Below are 21,337 nucleotides of genomic sequence, written 5' to 3' on the forward strand. Positions count from 1 at the left end.
AAAATAGGTGAATACATTAGAGCCTTTCGCACTTTAATCACTGTTATTTTGAACTCCTGGTCTGATAATTCCTAAATTTCTACTGTATCTGAGTCTGTTTCTGATATTTGCTCTATCACTTCAAACTGTGTTTTTCACCTTTTAGTATGGTAAGTTTCTTTAAAAGTTGAACATGATGTACAGGATAAAAGGAACTGAGGTAAATTGACCACTAGATGAGTATTTACATTTATCTTGCTAAGAGGTTGGCTGTGTTTACTTCTAGTCCTGGACTCTGTTTCTACCGTCTTTATTTTCCATATCGGCCAAGCTGGCTTATCCTTCAGGATTGGTCGTCTTTTTTTTTTTTAATTAATTAATTTATTTCTTTATGTTTGGTTGCCTTGGGTCTTTGTTGCTGCGCATGGGCTTTCTTTAGTTGCGGCGAGCGGGGGCTACTCTTCTTTGCGGTGTGCGGGCTTCTCATTGCGATGGCTTCTCTTGTTGCAGAGAACAGGCTCTAGGTGCACAGGCTTCAGTAATTGTGGCACGCAGGCTCTAGAGCACAGGCTCAGTAGTTGTGGCATATGGGCTTAGTTGCTCCGCAGCATGTGGGATCTTCCCGGACCAGGGCTTGAACTGTGTGCCCTGCATTGGCAGGCAGATTCTTAACCACTGCATCAGCAGGGCAGCCCAGGATTGGTTTTCTTGAAAATAGATTTATTAGACCTGTTTGGCAAATAACCACTATAGGAGACAGGTCTGCATCTTGTTCACCATTGTATCATTAGCACAGAGTTCATAACAGTTACTCCAAATAATTATTAACAGAATATTAGATTTTCCATTAGACCTCCCATCAGAAGCTTCTGTTGACCTCGCATCAGAACCTTATATTGAAGTAATTAATAACCATCATTAGATGACTCAGTACATTTCTACTGAGCCTCTTGGTTCATCATTCTCCATCTCACAATGAAGATGTAGGGTGGTGAAAATGTAGGGCATAGGATGCTAGATAAAGTTAGCCTTCTTTGCTTTCCTGGTGTCAGAGTCTTTGTAATGCTATACTTTCTTTTTCAGTTCATATTTTTCTCGGCAAGGGTTGTCTTGCTACTACTGAATTACTTCCTGTTTCAACTTGAGGTTAGTAGCTTAATAGGAAAGTAAAAACGGAAACATAAACGGAAACATTATGATTTTCCATAATGTTCAATACATCACTAATTTCCTTCTCCATTCAACTTTCTTGGAAAGCGTTATTGCATTTGATGCACTGAAGTAAAATGAAAACAGATACAAACCTGACTATGATGAGAGTGAAAGAAGTAAAGTGACTCCCCAGGTAAAACAATGACAATGGGAGTTCTTCTCTTCTCTTGTCACTCTTCCACCTACTCCAGTATGGTTTCTGCTGATTTAATCCCACCAAATCAGCTCTCAGTAAGGTCAGTTCCATCTGTTTCCTATGTAGTGGATGATTTCAATCTACAGAGCAGCTTACTGACAGTCAATATAGTGTTAATCAAAATGATGATAAATTATCCTTGTGAATAATTAAATATGTCATGTTTTAAAGTAAATAAAATATTAAATATGATTATGAGTTACAATACATCAAATCCATGAAATTTCTTCTGAGGCAAAAATGTTTCAGAAACGGAAAACCATGCAGAGAATAAAATGATCCACCTTCTACTCTAGGTCCCAGCCTTGCGTAGGACCTCCTTTCTCTCCTCCAATTCAGATGGCAAATATCTCAAACCTGTTTTCTATGTATATTGTCATTACCTTCTTTTACTCATCCTTCCACCTTCTCTTCACCTTCTGCTGATTAAGTCTACCAAACAAGCTCTCACTAAGTGGCCAATGCCATCTCTTTTCCCAATGTAGGGAGCATTTTCCATCTATGATTTCATGAATGCATTGAGTCTTCTAAGCAGTTTCAGTCTTTTCAAACACGGTCTTCTCACCATTCTCTCTTGTTAACATATGGCCATTCCATGTCTGCTTCCTTTGTGGTGTTCCCTCCCTTTTAAGGTTAAGGTCATAGGACTCAATTTTAAGTCTTTTTCTCATTCTGTACTCTCCTCGCATTTGATCACTTCTTCAGTTCCATGCTTTACACTACATGGGATTGCTTGTAAATTGCCATCTCCAGTATCCAGTGGACATTTGCACTGAAATGTCTACTAGTTAACTATAGGTAATATCTACTTCTTTAATTTCTATATCCTCGCATGACATGATCCACCTTCTGGGGGAATTCCATTTTTCTCCCTCTCATTGTAGCATTCAACCTAACTGATATTCATTTCTACTACAAATCAGAACTATTTTTAAAGTAAGTAATAAAATTTAATTGAATTATGAATTAATTATTGTTTTTAGGTTACTCTCCTTAAAAAATATCAAAGTTATAAAAGGCAAGATTGGATTAGTTATGTTCATGTCTGTGTCCTGAGGGCAACACAAAACCTGGCTAGAGTTAGTCTATTTTTATTTCTAATGTGAGAATCGTAATGATGGTCAAGGAATTGTAACACATTCTTTAATCATTTTGCACATTCAGGCTTGGTGTTTCTTTTTTAAAGAATAAACAAATGAAGTTTTCTATAGTAAGAATTTAATGAACAAAGAAAACTCATAAACTGAGTTAATACAAAGTATATATTTTTTCTCTTAACCACAATGTATACATGCACATAATATTATGTAAATAAAAATAATTTAAATCTTTATAAATAGTGAAATAAATATTAAAATAGATAAATAAATATTTAAGTAGATAAGTAAGTAGATAGATCAGCATGGGCATCTATGAGGGACGAGTGCCTGTAGAGTAGAACATCATGTTGCTTAATATTCCTGAAAACACTTGACAAATTAATTCAATTCAGGGCATGATGAGAGCAGAAATGAGAGTCTTTGACATGGCAGCACAGGTGGAAGTGTGGTCTCGTTAGGCAGTGAGAATCATTTCCGTGTTGAACCAGGTGTGTGTCATTCCTTCCTCCTGAGTCTTTCTTGCAAGTTTGTTGAAGAGAAGGATCTCATGACTTCTGCTCTGACAATCTCCCAGGCACAAGGGCTGTACTTCTTCTCTTGCAGATAGACAGTGATTCTGTGGAAGTATTTCCTCACAGCCAGGATGGAGTCCTCCTTCAGCAGGGGAGTCCCTTCCAGCCCCGCCTCCTGCATCAGACAGGCTTGCAGGTCAATGAGCTGCTGATAAAGTGCAGTGCAGAACTTGTCCAGGAGGGTCTCATCCCAAGTGGCAGCCGAGCCCTCTGTGCTGAAGAGCTGGAAGGTCTGCTGGATCATCTCATGGACGACAGCGATGGCTTGAGCCTTCTGGAACTGGTTGCCTCCAAACGCGTCCTGGGGGAATCCAAAGTCATTTCTGTCCTTCAGGCAGGAGAAGGGGGAGATTCTCCTCATTTGTTGCAGGAGCATCAGGGCCCTCGTGTTAGCCAGGCTGTGGGTCTGAGGCAGGTCGCAGCCCAGAGAGCAGTTGGAGTTGCAGCTGAGCAGCACCAGGGCCAGGAGTAAAGACAAGTTTGGGGCCATCGGGGACCCTGCAGATGCTGCCGGCCTGGCAGAGGTGGGGACTCAGTGAACCCTGCTCTCTAGGTTCTCTGAAGACCTTCCTTCAGGCTTGGGTCTTAAATAAGAATGTATTCATTTCCATTTTCTGAATACTTCTTGTGACTTTCTACTTCTGTTTTTGCTTTTCATTTTGCACTCTCCAAATGGGTTAGGGCAGCGTTTTGCAAATATTTTTTTCCATTATTGCCTCTGCCCCTGCCCAGAGCCTTCTTAGATAGTTTTTCCTAATTGCCCCCACAACATTAAATTTTGATAACACATATGTCCTGTGTATGTATTTATGTACTCCATGGATATCTCTACTCTGTACATATAAAAAGTGCAAAGCTTACTCTTTGTATTCACTGCAGGATTAAGAATGACAAAAAGTTTTAAAGCTATTGAATTTTTTTTTTAAGCTATTGAAGTTTTAAAAAATTTTTGTTGGAGTAGAGTTGGCTTAAAGTGTTGTGTTAGTTTCAGGTGTACAGCAAAGTGAATCATTTATACATATACGTATATCCACTCTTTCTTAGATTCTTTTCCCATATAGGTCATTATAGAGTATTGAGTAGAGTTCCCTGTGCTACAAAGTAGATTCTTATTATTTATCTATTTTGTATATAGTAGTGTGTATATGTCAATCCCAATCTCCCAGTTTATCCCTCCCCCGCTTACCCCCTGGTACCCATAAGTTTGTTTTCTTCATCTGTCACTCTGTTTCTGTTTTGTAGATAAGTTCATTTGTACCCTTTTTATAGATTCCACGTATAAGTGATATATGATATTTATCTTTCTCTGTCTGACTTATTTCACTCAGTATGACCATCTCTGGGTCCATCCATGTTGCTGCAAATGGCATTATTTCGTTCTTTTTATGGCTAAATAATATTCCATTATATATATATGTACTACATCTTCTTTATCCATTCCTCTGTCAGTGGACATTTAGGTTGCTTCCATGTCCTGGCTATTGGAAATAGTGCTGCAATGAACATTGGGGTGCATGTATCTTTTCTTCCCTTTTTTCTCTATTTTTTAATTACTTTTTATTGGAGTATAGTTGCTTTACCATGTTGTGTTAGTTTCTGCTGTACAGCAAAGTGAATCAGTTATACATATATCCTCTCTTTTTTGGGTATCCTTCCCATTTAGGTCACCACAGATCACTGAGTAGAGTTCCCTGTGCTATACAGTAGGTTCTCATTACTTACCTATTTTATACATAGTAGTGTATATATATCCATCCCAATCTCCCAATTCATCCTACCCCCTTTTTCCCCCCTTGGTATGCATAAGTTTGTTCTCTGTATCTGTGTCTCTATTTCTGCTTTACAGATAAGTTCGTCTGTACCATTTTTCTAGATCCACATATGAGCAATATTATACGATATTTGTTTTTTTCTTTCTGACTTACTTCACTCTGTATGACAGTCTCTAGGTCCATCCACATCTCTGCCAATGGCACAATTTTGTTCCTTTTTATGGCTAATATTCCACTGTATATATGTACCACATCTTCTTTATCCATTCATCTGTTGATGGACATTTAGGTTGCTTCCAGGTCCTGGCTATTGTAAATAGTGCTGCTGTGAACATTGGGGTGCATGTATCTTTTTGAATTATGGTTTTCTTCGGGTATATGCCCAGGAGTGGGATTGCTGGGTCATATGGTAGTTCTATTTTTAGGGTTTTTAAAAATTATTTATTTATTTGGCTGAGCCGGGTCTTAGTTGCAGCATGCGGGATCTTTAGTTGCAGCATGTGGGATCTTTTTGTTGCGGCATGCAGACTCTTAGTTGTGGCATGCAGGATCTAGTTCCCTGACCAGGGATTGAACCCAGGCCGCCTGCATTGGGAGTGCGGAGTCTTAACTGCTGGACCACCAGGGAAGTCCCTATTTTTAGTTTTTTAAGGAACCTCCATACTGTCCTCCGTAGTGGCTGTATCAGTTTACATTCCCACCAACAGTGCAAGAGGGTTCCCTTTTCTCCACACTGTCTCCAGCATTTATTGTAGGTTTTTTGATGAAGGCCATTCTGACCAGTGTGAAGTGATACTTCTTTGTAGTTTTGATTTGCATTTCTCTAATAATTAGTGATGCTGAGCATCATGTGCTCTTTGGCCATCTGCATATCTTCTTTGGAGAAATGTCTATTTAGATATTCTGCCCATTTTTTAAAGCTTTTTTAAAATATAAATTTATTTAATTTATTTTTTGGCTGTGTTGGGTCTTTGTTGCTGTGTGCTGGCTTTCTCTAGTTGCAGTGAGTGGAGGCTATTCTTTGTTGCAGTGCACGGGCTTCTCATTGCAGTGGTTTCTCTTGTTGTGGAGCATGGGACCTAGGCGCACAGGCTTTCGTAGTTGTGGAACGCAGGCTCAGTAGTTGTGGCTCACGGGCTTAGTTGCTCCGCGACATGTGGGATCTTCCCAGACCAGAGATTGAACCCATGTCCCCTGCATTGGCAGGCAGATTCTTAGCCACTGCGCCACCAGGGAAGTTCCTTCCACCCATTTTTTGATTGGGTTGTTTTTTTGTTATTGAGCTGCATGAGCTGTTGATATATTTTGGAGATTAATCCCTCGTCAGTTGCCTCGTTCACAAATATTTTCTCCCATTCTGAGGGTGATTTTTTCATTTCGTTTATGATTTCCTTTGCTGTCTAAAAGCTTTTAAGTTTAATTAGGTCCCATTTGTTTATTTCTGTTTTTATTTCCATTTCTCTAAGAGGTGGGTCAAAAAGGATCTTGCTATAACTTATGTCATAGAGTGTTCTGCCTATGTTTTCCTCTAAGAGTTTTAGAGTGTCCAGTCTTACATTTAGGTCTCTAATCCATTTTGAGTTTATTTTTTGTGTATGGTGTTAGGGAGTGTTCTAATTTCATTCTTTTACATGTAGCTGTCCAATTTTCCCAGCACCACTTATTAAAGAGACTATCTTTTCTCCATTGTATATTCTTGCCTCCTTTTTCATAGATTAGGTGACCATAGGTGCATGGATTTAACTCTGGACTTTCTATCCTGTTCCATTGATCTATATTTCTGTTTTGGGGCCAGTACCATACGGTTTTGATTACTATAGCTTTGTAGTGCAGTCTGAAGTCAGGGAGCCTGATTCCTCCAGCTCCATTTTTCTTTCTCAATATTGCTTAGCTTTTCATGGTCTTTTGTGTTTCCATATAAATTGTAAAATTTTTTGTTTTAACTCTGTGATAAATGCCATTGGCAATTTCATAGGGATTGCATTGAATCTGTAGATTGCTTTGGGTAGTATGGTCATTAGCACAATATTGATTCTTCCAATCCAAGGACATGGTATCAATACATCTCTCCATCTGTTTGGGTCATATTTATTTATTTATTTATTTATTTATTTATTTATTTGTGGCTGCATTGGGTCTTGGTTGCTGCACGTGGGCTTTCTGTACCTGCGGTGAGCAGGGGCTACTCTTCGGTGCACTGTGTGGGCTTCTCATTGTGGTGGCTTCTCTCACTGCAGAGCACAGGCTCTAGGCACACGGGCTTCGGTAGTTGTGGCATGTGGGCTCAGTAGTTGTGGCGCATGGGCTTAGTTGTTCCACGGCACGTGGGATCTTCCCGGACCAGGGCTCGAACCCTTGGCCCCTGCATTGGTAGGCAGATTCTTAACCAACGCACCACCAGGGAAGTCCTGTTTCGGTCATCTTTGATTTCTTTCATCAGTGTCTTATAGTTTTCTGAGTACAAATCTTCTGCCTCCTTATGTAGGTTTATTCCTAGGTGTTTTATTGTTTTTGATCTGATGGTAAATGGGATTGATTTCTTGATTTCTCTTTCTAATCTTTCATTGTTAGTGTATAGGAATGCAAGAGATTTCTGTGTATTAAGTTTGTATCCTGCAACTTTACCAAATTCATTGATGAGCTCTAGTAGTTTTCTAGTAGCATCTTTAGGATTTTCTCTGTATAGTATCATGTCATCTTCAAACAGTGACGGTTTTACTTCTTTTCCAATTTGGATTCCTTTTATTTCTTTTTCTTTTCTGATTGCTGTGGCTAGGACTTCCAGGATTATGTTGAATAATAGTGGTGGGAGTGGACATCCTTGTCTTGTTCCTGATCTTAGAGGAAATGCTTTCAGTTTTTCACTATTGAGAATGATATTTGCTGTGGGTTTGTTGTATATGGTCTTTGTTATGTTGAGGTAGGTTCCATCTATGCCCACTGGAACCCGGGACAGTGCGCTTCTCTAGGCGGCGGCTAATGGGCGCCGGATGTCTTTTGATCGGTTCGGCTAGGGAAACGCTGACTTATGAGAGTTTGCACTTTACGCGGTTTGGGCAGCGCGAGAAAAAGTTGAGTTGCATCCTCACGGAGCATCTTTATACTGATTTAATAGTGAGAAAAAACTTTTGTCTTCGCGATGCTGAGTTCTCAAGTGGGAGCCTTGTCGCGGCCGCGCCAGCGACAATTTTGTCTGGTTGGAAGCTGGAACCTTGCATTTTTGGGCTTTCCCCTGAGTTTTGTGCTTTATTTTCGCACAGAAACTTGAGCGAGGCCATTTTTGGTTAAGAAGCCGTTTTCTGAGGGGTTTGAAGCTGGGAAGCGAGTTGGTACCGATTTTACAGATTCGGGCTCGTTTCTGGCGCTATGCTGCGACGGCTCAGAGAAAGGGGAACGAGGCGGCGGCCATGGGGCGCCCGGACGGTGTTGGGGACGCCCTGGGGGTGAGTCGGAGCGCAGCCACCACCGGGGCTGAGGTCGCGGGAGCTGAGCGCCCCTGTATATGCTCTGGGACGTCATGGTGTCTTTCAGGAATACAGCATTAACGTGGGGGAGGAAGTACTGAATAACTGAAAGGTAGGAACATTAAAAAACTCACAGGGGGCTTCCCTGGTGGCGCAGGGGTTGAGAGTCCGCCTGCCGATGCAGGGGACACGCGTTCGTGACGGGGTCCGGGAGGATCCCAAATGCCGCGGAGCAGCTGGGCCCTTGAGCCATGGCCGCTGGGCCTGCGCGTCCGGAGCCTGTGCTCCGCAATGGGGAGAGGCCACAACAGTGAGAGGTCCGCGTACCGCAGAAAACAACAAAAAAAACTCACAGCATTTTATTTTTTATATTTTTAAATTAAACTTATATTGATTGATTTAAATATTTTACAATTTTTTATACTTTCTGAAAATATTTAAATATTGAAGGTAGGATATTAAAATATATGGGTATTAAAACATAGCATTTTATTAAACTATAGTTTCTTTATACTAAAACAAGAATTTAATATAATTTTACTTTCCTAGCTTTAATGGAAGCAAACTCATTAATATTTTCAAGACTACTTCTTTACTTGTTTGAAGAACTGCAGTGTTTGACAATTGCTTGTGACTCTGTGACAGTCTTAAATAATTTTTATTTAACTCGAGTGTCTGAAACACCTTTCTCAGGACTCCAGCTTGACTGTAGTGAAGAAAGAAGAGTCACTAGTGTCCTGTACAAGCAGCTGAGGACATTTACCAGGTCTGATCTTCTCATTTTCTCTGGTAAGAATTTTATAGACTAAACAGAAATTACCCAAATTCACTGGCAACGTGAAGCCTTCCTCTATAAGACTGTCAGCGTCATCCCAATGCAGGGTCATTTCTGTCTTTATTTAAAATTTTGCTGTTTTCTTCAGCATGTGTGTTGTGGCATTTTCATTTTTATATATTGTGTTAAAATATGATTTATCTTGATCACTTAGATTTGGTGCTTTCTTACATTCCATGCTTGAGGGAAGCCCTCCCTTTCTTTACCCAACTGGCCAGGAAATAGCTTTCGAAGTAACGTTGTGACCTTCCATAGCTAAAAATATAGGAACGGCCCATTTCGTCACCCTCTGCCCCATGTACATGTTATAACCCATTTCCTGGTCCCCATAACATTTAAAAACACCTTTGTCTTAAAATAATATCACCAGAGGTGGCCTGAGACTGAGGATGAGGGAAGGGACTGTTTATCTCATTTATACTATACATTTATACAGAGCAGCCATTTTTCCTCGATGCTGGTTCTCTGCAAATGTTTCAAGTGCTGTAGGATTTCTCTCCTTAATGTACCAGACACTGCTCTAGGCCTGGAAACTTGGGCTTTGCTTCTTCGCAGTCCAGAAGGCAACCCCTCTCCTGCAGTTTGCATTTGGGGTCTCAACACACAGATCCCTGACAGTGTTAAGGGAGCGGCAGTCAAAGCCTCTTTTAGCGGGGCTGATCATGGACTCTACAAGTTACTATATGTCACATTAATGCTAAAGGCAGCTATGTTCACTAAATTCAGATTCTCAGACTATAATTTGCAAACTTCATTTAATCTTTACATTTGCCTGTGTGACGACTACTTGAGTTGTCTCCGTTTTTTAGAAGAGGAAATGAAAATCTGATGTCATTTAAATTGAGGAGCCCCAGATTTTTGTCAGAGTGGAGCCTTCTGCTGCTCCCAGGCCCTCCTCTTCATCAACTCTGAGCACTGGCCCTCAGCTGCACTGAGCACGTGGTGCTTCCCTCATCCTAATCCTGCCTCTAAAGTCTGTCTTCCCTGCTCCCTGGAGGGCGGTCACCACCCCTGCCTCACTTTCCTGGAATCCACATTGCCAAGCGCATTGTCACATATATATGTGGTGAGCATACTTTTGGTGACAGAAGGAAGAGAATGGTATGAATTAGCCCTTGGTGTTAACATTTATGCCACTCTTATCCGTAGACTATGTCTGGAGACATGAACTATGACTCCTGTAAAGTCATGTGGAAGAATTCAAATCTAATGTCTTAGCCCCTTAAAGGGGACATGGAGAGAGGCGAGGCTAGTTGTATTTTGGTGCATTACAAAGCATGAACATACAGTAAAATGTCAAATGTCTAAGTACTCTTATTAGAATTTAAAAAGACACAGATTGAGACTCAGATTTTATTTCAACCTTGGGTCTCATTTGGATGAGTACACCCTATTGGATTTATACTCTGTCCTTTTCCATGAATGTTTAATTTCCAGCGTAATAAAAGAAACGTTGAAGTTGCGACATTATCTGTTGCCAATAAATTGAAGAGAAATTGGAAAAACTTGGAAACAACATTGGCATAAGTACAGAATTGACAACCTTGTACTATTTAAGAATCTCATTTGCAGGCAGGTACTCAGAGCAGCTGGATACAGGCTTCCACAGCCAGACACCTGAATCACCAGGCTCACTGGGGCCTGCCACCATCCTCACTGAGGTCACCCAGGATGATGTTCTCCAGCCCTGTCTGCACCCTTAGCTGTGACCAGCCCCGAACCACGGCCTGCCAAAGCAGGAGACCCTCACAAGTTCTGCACCTAATGGAAGAATCTTTCCATTGTTTTCCTGCCTGAAGGACAAGAAGGTTTTCAGGTTCCTCCAGGAGCAGCCAGTTGCAAATAGCTCAGGCCACCTCTTTCTCCATGCAGTAATCTAGCAGATCTTCAACTTTTTCAGCAAAGAGGGATGATAATCCTCATTGGACTGATCAGCAGCTAGAATTGTTGGAGACCTGTTTGGTGCAGAAAATGGAGATGGAAAGACTTTCTGAGCAATGAGGACTCTAGCCAGACTTTGAAGGACTGCTTCCAAAGTACCAGGCTCAGGGAATTCCCTGGTGCTCCAGTGGTTTGGACACTGCGCCTTCACTGCTGTGACTCGGATTAAGTCCCTGATCCCACAAGCCGCTGGACGTGGCCAAAAACAACAAAAAAGAGAAAAGAAAAAAACCCCAGAATAAATACAAAGTACCAGGGTCGATATGAGAAGCAAAGTACACAACTGCTGTGCCTGGGCCATTGTCATACTGGAAGTTAAGACATGAAAATTAGTAAATGCTTTCTTTGTATTAATCAGCTCATCAGAAAACTCAGGAAGTCAAAAAGGAGAATTAAGCTTCCACAGTATGTCTCATCTACAGTCCTCCCTCAGTACCCGAGCGGGAGAGGTTCCAGGACCTCCACGGATACCGTGTGGATCTTCAAGTTCCTTATATAAGATGGTATAGTATTTGCATATAAGCTACATACATCTCCCATATACTTTAAATCACCTCTAGATTACTTAGAATACCTAATACAATGTAATTGCTATAAATAGTTGCTGGCACATGGCAAATTCAAGCTTTGTTTTTTGGAACTTTCTGGAATTTTTTTCCCAAATATTTTCAACCTGTAGTGGTTGAACCCATGTATTTGGAGGGCTGACTGCGCTTATTAGTGGCCTCAATCTTGTAAATATTTACTCAGTTCAAAGACTTTTTTGTCTGCTTCCATTAAAAACTATATTGAGTCATTTTGGCAGATTTTTATCAACAATAAGAAACTGTAGTTTTGAATAGAAAGAAATTTCATTTTAATTTATAATAATTAGTATTTATTATCTTAGGATAATTGCTATATTTGCAAATTTTACTATTTATGTTATAATATGACAAGCTTTGCATTTGTTTTATTTTGCTTTGTGGGGGTAGTTTAATCTATATATTAAGTGCTCAGTCTTAACTTTTTTTTTTTTGGCTGCGCGCGGCACGTGGGATCTTAGTTCCCTGAGCAGGGATCACACCCTTGCCCACTGCAGTGGAACCACAGTCTTAACTGCTGGACCGCCAGGGAAGTCCGCTGAATCTTACTTTTGCTTTTATTTTCTTATTGGAGTATAATTGCTTTAAAATGTTGTGTTAGTTTCTGCTGTACAATGAAGTGAATCAGGTATATTTCTACAAATATCCCACCCCCTCCCCCATCCCACCTAGGTCATCACAGAGCACCGAGCTGAGCTCCCTGTGCCAAACAGCAGGTTTCCCCTAGCTATCTGTTTTACACATGGTAGTGTATATACATCAATCCTAATCTCCCAGTTTATCCCACCCTTCCCTTCCCCCTCCACCATGTCCACACATCTGTTCTCTATGTCTACGTCTCTATTCCTGCCCTGCAAATAGGTTCACCTGTACCATTTTTCTAGATTCCACATATATGCGTTAATATACGATATTTGTTTTTCTCTTTCTAGCTTACTTCACTCTTTTGCTTTTAAAGAGGTGCAAAGTGCCTTTAAACCTTCAGTCACCCATAAATTCCAAAAGGCACATGAATAGTTTCGTTAATTCTGTTTGTTTTTGCCGATATTCCAGTAAGAACTGAAAGGAAATGCCATTTTTTGATGCCATTTCTTTCCTGGAAACTTGAACTTGCCACCATGGGAAACCACTACTTCAGCCAGCAAACATGGAATCGCCACACAGAGCCTATATCTTCTCATTTTTCACTCTGGATCAAAATGGCACACAGGTGCTTCAGATTGGCAAAGTCTTATTCAAGTGCCTGCATTCTATCTGCAAAGGAGGCTAGAAATTTGCATTGGGTCTCCTACATTGGTAAATTAGTGTTCTATTGATGCATAATTAATAACCTAAAACTTAGTGGCGTTAACCACTAGTTTATTACCTAACAGTTTTTATGAATCAAGAACTTGAGAGCACTTTCAGTGGGCTCAGGATCTCTCATGAGGTGGCGGTCAAGATGTCAGCTGGCCTGCAGTCACCTGAAGGCTTGACTTGGGTTGGAGGATCTGCTTCTAACATGGGTCATTCACATGACCACTGGCAGGAAGCCTCAGTTCCTCATCACAGTCACCTGAGCCCCTCCACTAAGCCCTGTGATGTGTCCTCACAACAGCTGGCTTCTACCAAAGTGAGTGATGAAAACCAGAAGTGGAGAAGGCAGTAAATTGTTTTATGACAGAGTCTTATAAGTTACACACCGTCACTTCAACCTGTGTTCTGTATTGATTAGAGGGAGATTGCTACATCAAGCACATAGTCAAGGGAAGGGACAGGAAAGAGTATGAGACAGTCTGTGAATATATTTTCAAACAACTGCAATGAAGGGAATAGGATTCATAAGGTAGGCATATCCCTTCATGTAGAAAGGCTGTTGTACAGATGATGGGTGGCCATGAGTATGATGTCAGAAGAACAATCTGTGATGATTTATTGGCTATGGGCTTTGAGGAAGTTGAGAACTCAATGATAATGTCCATGTCTCTCTCTTGGGCTGCAGAATGATTGGGGCCCATTCACACAAGGAACATAGAAGGGCGAGAAAGTTTGGAAAATATGGATTCAATTTTGAACACGTGAAGTGGAGATATTCTAGATATTCTAGCATGTAGAAATATGGATCTAATGTTTGGAGATAAGATTCTGGGGAAAGACATGCATATGGAGGTCACAATCATAGAGAGGACATTTGGAACTATTTGGGAGGTTGAGAGTGTATGTGCAGAGAGGATGAAGTGTGGGACTAGCATGGAATTTTGAGGAACACCAATTCCCTAAGATGAGAGGGAGCAGTCAACAAAGGAAGGAGAGGAGGAGGGGCAGAAAAGCAGAGGGTGGAGGTGACACGGAGACCAGATGAGCGTCAGACCTTAAGATGGAGGGCGTGGTAACAAGTGTCCGATGCTTCTGAGATGTCAGCTGAGGCTGCCTGACAGTGATCTCTGATCTCAGTAACATGTATTGATAGTTCATTATAAACTTTGGCTGAGCAGTTTTAAGAGAACAGGGAGGTTGAAGGCAAATTATGGCAATTGGAGGAATGAGGTGCATGTGAAGAAATAGGGACAGATAATCCAGAGAACGTTGAAGAAGTTTGGGTGTGAACAGAATGCCAGCAGCAAAATAATACTAACAAGTGGTCATAGGGCTGAGGAGTAGTCATGTTTAGGATAAAATGAAAATTAAGCACATTTAACGTTGATCAAAACTAGCCAATAAAAAGAAAGATGTTGATACAGGAGAGAGCATGTAACTGATAAAGCATAAACATCTTATTAAAGTCCCCTCTGCTTTTCTATCAAAGGAATCATTCTGAAGAACTAAGCCTTCTGGAATTGTCCCTCTGGTGTCACAGAGGTTTTGCACCCTGAGGCAGTGCGCCAGGCTGAGGCTTGGAATGGGTAAGAAGGACTTTATTTTACAAAGTAAAAGTCTAAATGTAAAGTCTAAATGTGAGAATGGCGATGGGCCAAACTTCCATCTCTCTTGTCTGGCTGATCAGTTTCATCAGGGATGTTTATCAATGTTGAGGATGTTAAAAATGTGTTCTTAAAATCTATGGGCTTGCATGCCCCTGGATAGTAATCATGTACCCTCAGGGATACCAGTATCTAGGTTTGAACACTGATATATATATATGTATATATTTTAATATTTGTTTATTTATTTTGGCTGTGCTGGGTCTTAGTTGTGGCACAGGATCTTTGCTGTGACACGCGGGATCCTTTAGTTGCGGCATGTGGACTTCTTAGTAGTGGCATGTGGATTCTTAGTTGTGGCATGCATGCAGGATCTAGCTCCCCGACGAGGGATCAAACCCAGGCCCCCTGCATTGGGAGTGCACAGTCTTACCCACTGGACCACCAGGGAAGTCCCTGAACACTGATATATTAATGGATACCAGTATTCAGTGGTTTCACTGGTCTTCACTTACTCACCTGGAATCTCTTTCCTCTGGAGCACAAACAAATAGAATCAAATTTGCGGTTTTGGAAGAAATTGAGACCTTGTTTCCCCTCTAGAGGTCAGTCCAAAATAGCTTTTTTAAACAACTTTTATTCTTTATTTATTTTAATATTTATTTATTTTGGCTGCACAGGTTCTTAGTTGTGGCATGTGGGATCTTTGTCGCGACATGTGGGATCATTTAGTTGCTGCATGAGGACTTCTTAGTTGCAGCACGGCATGCGGGATCTAGTTCTCTAACCAGGGATCAAACCCAGGTCCCCTGCATTGGGGGTGTGGAGTCTTACCCACTGGACCACCAGGGAAGTCCCACTTATTCTTTATTTTTTTTAAAAAAAATTGAAGGCTATTGAACCAGTGGTACCCTAAGCATGGACTGGTCTAAGTATTTGCATCAACAATTCCTTTAATCAATAACCAGTCTTAATGAGGGCAGTGAAAATAACCACTTGCTGAACTTCGTGACCAGTGAAAGTCTGTGAAGTTCTGTATCTCAAGAGCCAAAATATTTTTCCTTAATCCCTGAGTTTTCCTGTCAACTTGTTAATGAAGAAAAAGACCCCACTTGATTCGAAGGTCTGAGTTATATGTTATTTATTTTCCTGTTATCTTTGAAAAGGTCAGAAGGAAGATACTTCTTTTAAATGTAATCTGCTCAGACTTCCCTGGTGGCACAGTGGCTAAGAGTGATACTCAGAGTGATAGCACTTCTCGTATGATGGCTCGGTCAGCAAGGCAGAAGCAGCATTACCTTTTATGACCAAGCCTCAGAAATCACCGTATCATTTTTACGTATTGTAGATGTCACAAACCCATTCAGGTTCAAGGAGAGACGAATTAGACAATATATCTCTTACTGGAGGATTTTCAACATTCTAGAAAAATATGTGAAATGAGGGAAATGTTGCTGCCATCTTTTAAAAATACAATCTGCTACAGTCCATAAAACGTCACATCCTTTCACATGTAAAATACATTCATCACTTCTCAAAACCTTCCAAAGTCTCATCTTATTATGGCAAAAATCCAGGTCCAGAGTTTCACCGTCTCCGTCAGATCAAGGTGTGGATGGAGCTCCTCAGGCACAGTTCCTCTAGCACTGCTCCTTGAGTGCCATTCTTCTCAATGTGAAGCCCTGTAATCTAAATAGAGAGGTTATTTGTTCCTTTACGCCCAACATACAATGGTGAGGCAGGCATAAGATATTGTAATAGTCCCATTCAAAATGGGGTAAAGCAGAAAGCACATAGCAGTCACCGGCCTATTGTAATTCGGCTCCCTATTAGGGCAGGTGGTGTCAATGTTCAGATTAGGGCTCAGTTCTAAGTCTCTGGGAGTTATTCTCCAAGGCTGATTTTTCTCCTTTCTGGCTTCTTGGCTCTGCCTTTTAAGTTATCCTTCCTTTCCCACAAGAAGTGCTTGTCTTACATCGTGTAGACTTCTCATCCTTCTTCCTTTCTGGAAAAGTTTGGGGATCTGAAGCCCTCTTTATTGTGTATGCTATTACTTTCAGTCTAAACTGATATAATTACTGTAACCATTTACTGGGTTTGCTGTATATCCGTTTATAATGAATGCCATTGGATAAGAGGCACACCCACAAATCTCTTCAGATATATACCCTTTTTCACTTTGGGCTACCCATGAGTCTCCAGTGAGACAGCAAGTTGGTGTTTTAGAGCCCTGTCACTTAATGGAGAGAATCTCTGAGGCATTCCGTAGGATCCAGAGAAGGCTTTTTGTTGGTTTGAAAGATGCTCTGAGACACCACCTTGATCTCTCTGAAGTCTTAAAGGATTTTACACTCATACTCAATCTGATCTGATAAATAGGGCTTCTTTGTTTATTGTTGTAGACCTCCACTCACAATACAAACAAACATGATGTCCCCAGTATTATAGCTTTGAAACAAATGACTCCAGAATCTATCACCCAAAATAATCAATGTCTCATCTCATAGATTCTGTGAGCCAGGGATTCCCACAGGGCACAGAAGGAATGGCTTGTCTCTGTTTCACCATCTCTAGGGCGTCAGGAGCACACTCCACTGGGTGGCTGGGATTGACCTGGCATGTGGTAGGCACTTTCACTTGCCTGTCTGATGCGGATAAGTCTCAGCTGGGACCTCAGCTGGTACTGGGTACAGAAGCACCTCACAGTGACTCTCCTTGTGGTCTGGTTTTTCTGTGAGCATGGTAGACTCAGTGTAGTTGAACTTTTTAAAAGGCGCCTTGGGCTCACAAGTGAGTGGCCCAGTAAGCAAGCTATTATGACCTAATCCATTGGTTCTCGGTGAGGGCGGTTTTGTCCCCGAGGGCATGTTTGGCAATGTCTGGAGACGTTTTCAGTTGTTACAACTGGTGATGAGGGCTGATACTGGCATCTAATGGATAGAGGCCGGGGATGCTGCTGAATACCCTACAGTACCACAGGACAGCAGCCACAACAGAGAATTATCTGGCCTCAAATGTGTGCACCGCCAAGCTTGATAAACTCTAACCTACCTTTGGAAGTCATAGAATATTATTTCCAAAAAAATTTTTTGTAAAAAATTAACACTCTGTATGGTTAGTCAATTCAAGATGGCTGTTCTCTTGCTCTTTGTGCATCCCGTGCTAGACCAGTCCCTGCTTCAGTCACACCCCGCTCACACCAACATGCTTGCACCCTGCCCCACCACGTGATCGTTCTAAAGCTTAGGCCAAAACAGCTCGACCTGCTAGATCATAAAAGGGAAATATCTGTGGTGGTGATGGGCATTAACCTGAGGGGTTGTGAGAGACCTGCCCCAGCTGCTGGTGTCCTTGGTAACTGATGAGCGAACCTGAGGTCAGTTCTCCCTAGAAATGGTAGTCTCCTGTGTCCCGGAGGAGTGGCAAACATGGCTGCCGGCCGATTGCTTTTCACGGCTGGGTGTTCTTTGAGGACCTTTTAATACAGACATGTAAGACCCCTGTCTCTGCCTGCAGATGTCTCTGCCACCGCCTCTGGGCTCTTTCTTGGGTCTGGAGATTGAGCAGCTATAAGGCTTGCAGGCCTGCAGGGTGCAGCTCAACAGTTGGCGAGGGAGCCAAGAAGCCCATAGTCCGAGGATACTCTGGTGAGTGCTGAGATGTCGGGAAATACTGATGGATAACGGGGTAGGGTGGGGGGATAATCCGAAGATGGCCATCCACTAGCAAGTGGGACCTGTGGCAGCTGTCTACCATGAGGCATGTCTTTCTCGACCCTTATACTGATGATATCCTGTTAACCTCAGAGGCTCTTTCCAGTTTAAAAGTAGCAGCCCTGTGCTTGTGGCCGATCTGACTGCCCGGGACTGGCTGGTGAAGGCAAAACGCGAGGACCTGGGTTTCCTATCAGATACTTTTGGAGTTATCTGTTTGGGTAATGGAGCGTACCCCCAACCCAAAACCCCTAAACAGTTAAAAGCCACAGGCTTCAGGGATATTAACTGAGGACAGGCTCGTGAATTGGGTGTGGCCACTTCCCCGCCGGGGTGTGGTTTGGGCCTTCGGCAATGGCAAAATCTAATACCCTGGCGCTTCTGGGCCCAGCTGTGGAAGGAGGCAGAGCCATGATGCAGTGCGTTGGAATGACAGTTCTTTGAAGTCTGCAGTGTCTTACAACAGGTGCAAGCTGTTACAGAAGTCTTCCATGATGCGTAGAGAAACGCAAAAGACCACTTTTCAGGACCTAGAACAGCTGTGGGAGAGAAACAGGACTCCAACTGTTACCGGGCCCTTTCCAGATTCTTGGGCAGCAATACCACAGAAATGATACCACTTCCACAAGACTCTTAGGCAAGCAAAGATTTTTATTAAAAGAGACAGCTTGTGCACAAGGGAGAAGGCTGGGGTGGGGGGCGGAGGAAAAAAAGCAGCTTCCTGAGTGGAAGAGGCGAGTTGCTTTTATAACAAAAAGGAGGGTTTGTCTCATGATCACTGACAATTTCCAGAGATCGTCACACTTCTTCGTTCAGCAGCAGGAGGCTCCATGGTGGCTCTCAGGAATAGGGAACGCTTGTGGGAGGGTAAAGGAGTGCGTGAGGAGTTTCTGCAAGAGAGCCCCGGCACAGGTAAGGTTGAAATCTGCAGTTGAGCTTGTTCCCTTGTGGCAACTAGGTATACTCGTTAATGTAACAGAGATCATCTTTTATTCCTGGGAGGATGTTGTCCCCCTCTCTGATCCCACCCCCAGGACTCAGGACCCCTTGGCCTTTGTTCTCTAGCTTGCAAGACCTGTTTTGCCCAAGACCGTTGTCTGGTCTTTTCTTCAGAATGGCTGTACTCTTTCTTGTCTTCCTTTCTCACCATAGACAACGATAGCGACCAAGGAATCCCACTTTCTTGGCTATGCAGTTCAGGAATGGGCTGGTAAAGATAAGCGCTGGTATTTCCACCTGCCTTCCAACCCTGCTGATTCCTTGCTAATTGAAAGGCTCCTTATTTGGCGCCGGCTGTGGGAACTCTGCAGGCCAGGACAGAAACCACAGGTAGGAGTGGTGTTATCTCAGAATGCTATTAAGGCTTGTATTTTGCTTACTGGTCACCACCTCCCTGTATTGTATTGCTAGACTTCCTCGCTAGCCTGAGGGCAGGGAATCAGCTTGTGGACTGGGCCACCATGGTGGCCAGGCTGCAAAATGAGTCTGATGGCTGGGTGTGCAGCGAGATGCCATGGGAAATCCACCTGGCTCATGCCGCCATGGGGGGGGCAACTGAAGACTCTTGCCTTCTTCCTGCCCTGTGTGCCAAGGGCCTAGCTTACTCTTGACACTTCTTAGCAGCTGTTGTGTGTATTGCATTTGTGGTATCTGGTTGCGGTGCGCCGCTATGTACCTGACCCCGGGGGTGTCTCGGAAGAGGGGCAGACGGAGATTGTAAGGGTCGTGCAGGGTGTGTAGGGGTGGGGTGTGTGGTCAGGACACTCAGGACGGCTGTTCTCTTGCTCTTCGTGCATCCCCCGCTAGACCAGCCCCCACTTCCCTCACACCCCACGCCCACCAGCGTGCTCGCCCCGGGCCCACCTAGTGATTGTTCTAATGCTTAGGCCAAAACGGCTCCACCTGCTACCTCATAATAGGGAAACATCATTATCTGCTCAGATGTTGGTCATTAACCTGAGGGGTTGTGATGGAAGGGCCCCAGCTACTGGTTTCCTTGGTAACTGATGAGCGAACCTGAGGTCAGTTCTCCCTAGAAATGGTAGTCTCCTGTGTCCCGGAGGAGTGGCAAACATGGCTGCTGGCGATTGCTTTTCACGGCTGGGTGTTCTTTGAAGACCGTTTAATACAGACATGTAAGACCCTTGTCCAGTAGACCACTGATGTCTCTGCCACCGTCTCTGGGCTCTTTCTTGGGCCTGGAGATTGGGCAGCTATAAGGCTTGCAGGCCTGCAGGGTGCAGCTCAACAGTTGGTGAGCCAGCCAAGAAGCCCAGAGGTCGAGGATACGCCGGTGAGTGCTGAGATGTCGGGAAATAATGATGGATAACGGGGTAGGGTGGGGGGTAATCCCAAGATGGCCATCCACCAGCAAGTGGGACCTGTGGCAGCTGTCTACCATAAGGCATGTCTTTCTCGACCCTTATACTGATGATATCCTGTTAACCTCAGAGGCTCTTTCCAGTTTAAAAGTAGCAGCCCTGTGCTTGTGGCCGATCTGACTGCCCGGGACTGGCTGGTGAAGGCAAAACGCGAGGACCTGGGTTTCCTATCAGATACTTTTGGAGTTATCTGTTTGGGTAATGGAGCGTACCCCCAACCCAAAACCCCTAAACAGTTAAAAGCCACAGGCTTCAGGGATATTAACTGAGGACAAGCTTGTGAATTGGGTATGGTTTGGGCCTTTGGTGATGGCAAAATACTAATACCCTGGTGCTTCTGGGCCCAGCTGTGGTAGCGGGCAGAGCCATGATGCAGTGCGTTGGAACGACAGTTCTATGCAGTCTGCAGTGTCTTACAAAAGGTGGAAGCCGTTACAGAAGGCTTCCATGATGCGTAGAGCAACGCAAAGGACCACTCTTCAGGACCTAGAACAGCTGTGGGAGAGAAACAGGACTCCCATTGTTACCGGGCCCTTTCCAGATTCTTGGGCAGCAATACCATAGAAATGATACCACTTCCACAAGACTCTTAGGCAAGCAAAGATTTTTATTAAAAGAGACAGTTTGTGCACAAGGGAGAAGGCTGGGGTGGGGGGCGGAGGAAAAAAAGCAGCTTTCTTAGTGGAAG

At 43.0% G+C, this 21,337-nt stretch overlaps 1 protein-coding gene and 1 long non-coding RNA gene across 2 annotated transcripts; one reads left to right on the top strand and one right to left on the bottom strand.

Moving 5' to 3' along the window:
* Positions 1-2,982: 2,982 nt before the first annotated feature.
* LOC116755467 (interferon alpha-1-like) lies at positions 2,983-3,560 on the bottom strand. The gene has a single exon (XM_032634982.1). It carries the CDS (start codon positions 3,547-3,549, stop codon positions 2,983-2,985), a length of 567 nt encoding a protein of 188 aa, XP_032490873.1. The 5' UTR covers positions 3,550-3,560.
* Positions 3,561-7,813: 4,253 nt separating this feature from the next.
* Positions 7,814-20,820, top strand: LOC116755469. Its single transcript, XR_004350386.1, has 8 exons — positions 7,814-8,407; positions 8,989-9,084; positions 10,703-11,574; positions 14,441-14,537; positions 18,072-18,202; positions 18,735-19,597; positions 20,305-20,561; positions 20,720-20,820. It is a non-coding gene; the product is annotated as an uncharacterized LOC116755469 (long non-coding RNA).
* Positions 20,821-21,337: the final 517 nt, after the last annotated feature.

The sequence above is a fragment of the Phocoena sinus genome, chromosome 6 (assembly GCF_008692025.1).
Source record: "Phocoena sinus isolate mPhoSin1 chromosome 6, mPhoSin1.pri, whole genome shotgun sequence".
Classification (NCBI taxonomy): Eukaryota; Metazoa; Chordata; class Mammalia; order Artiodactyla; family Phocoenidae; genus Phocoena; species Phocoena sinus.

Excerpts from the sequence above, each read along its gene's own strand:
- LOC116755467 (XM_032634982.1), bottom strand. The coding sequence starts at position 3,549 with ATGGCCCCAAACTTGTCTTTACTCCTGGCCCTGGTGCTGCTCAGCTGC.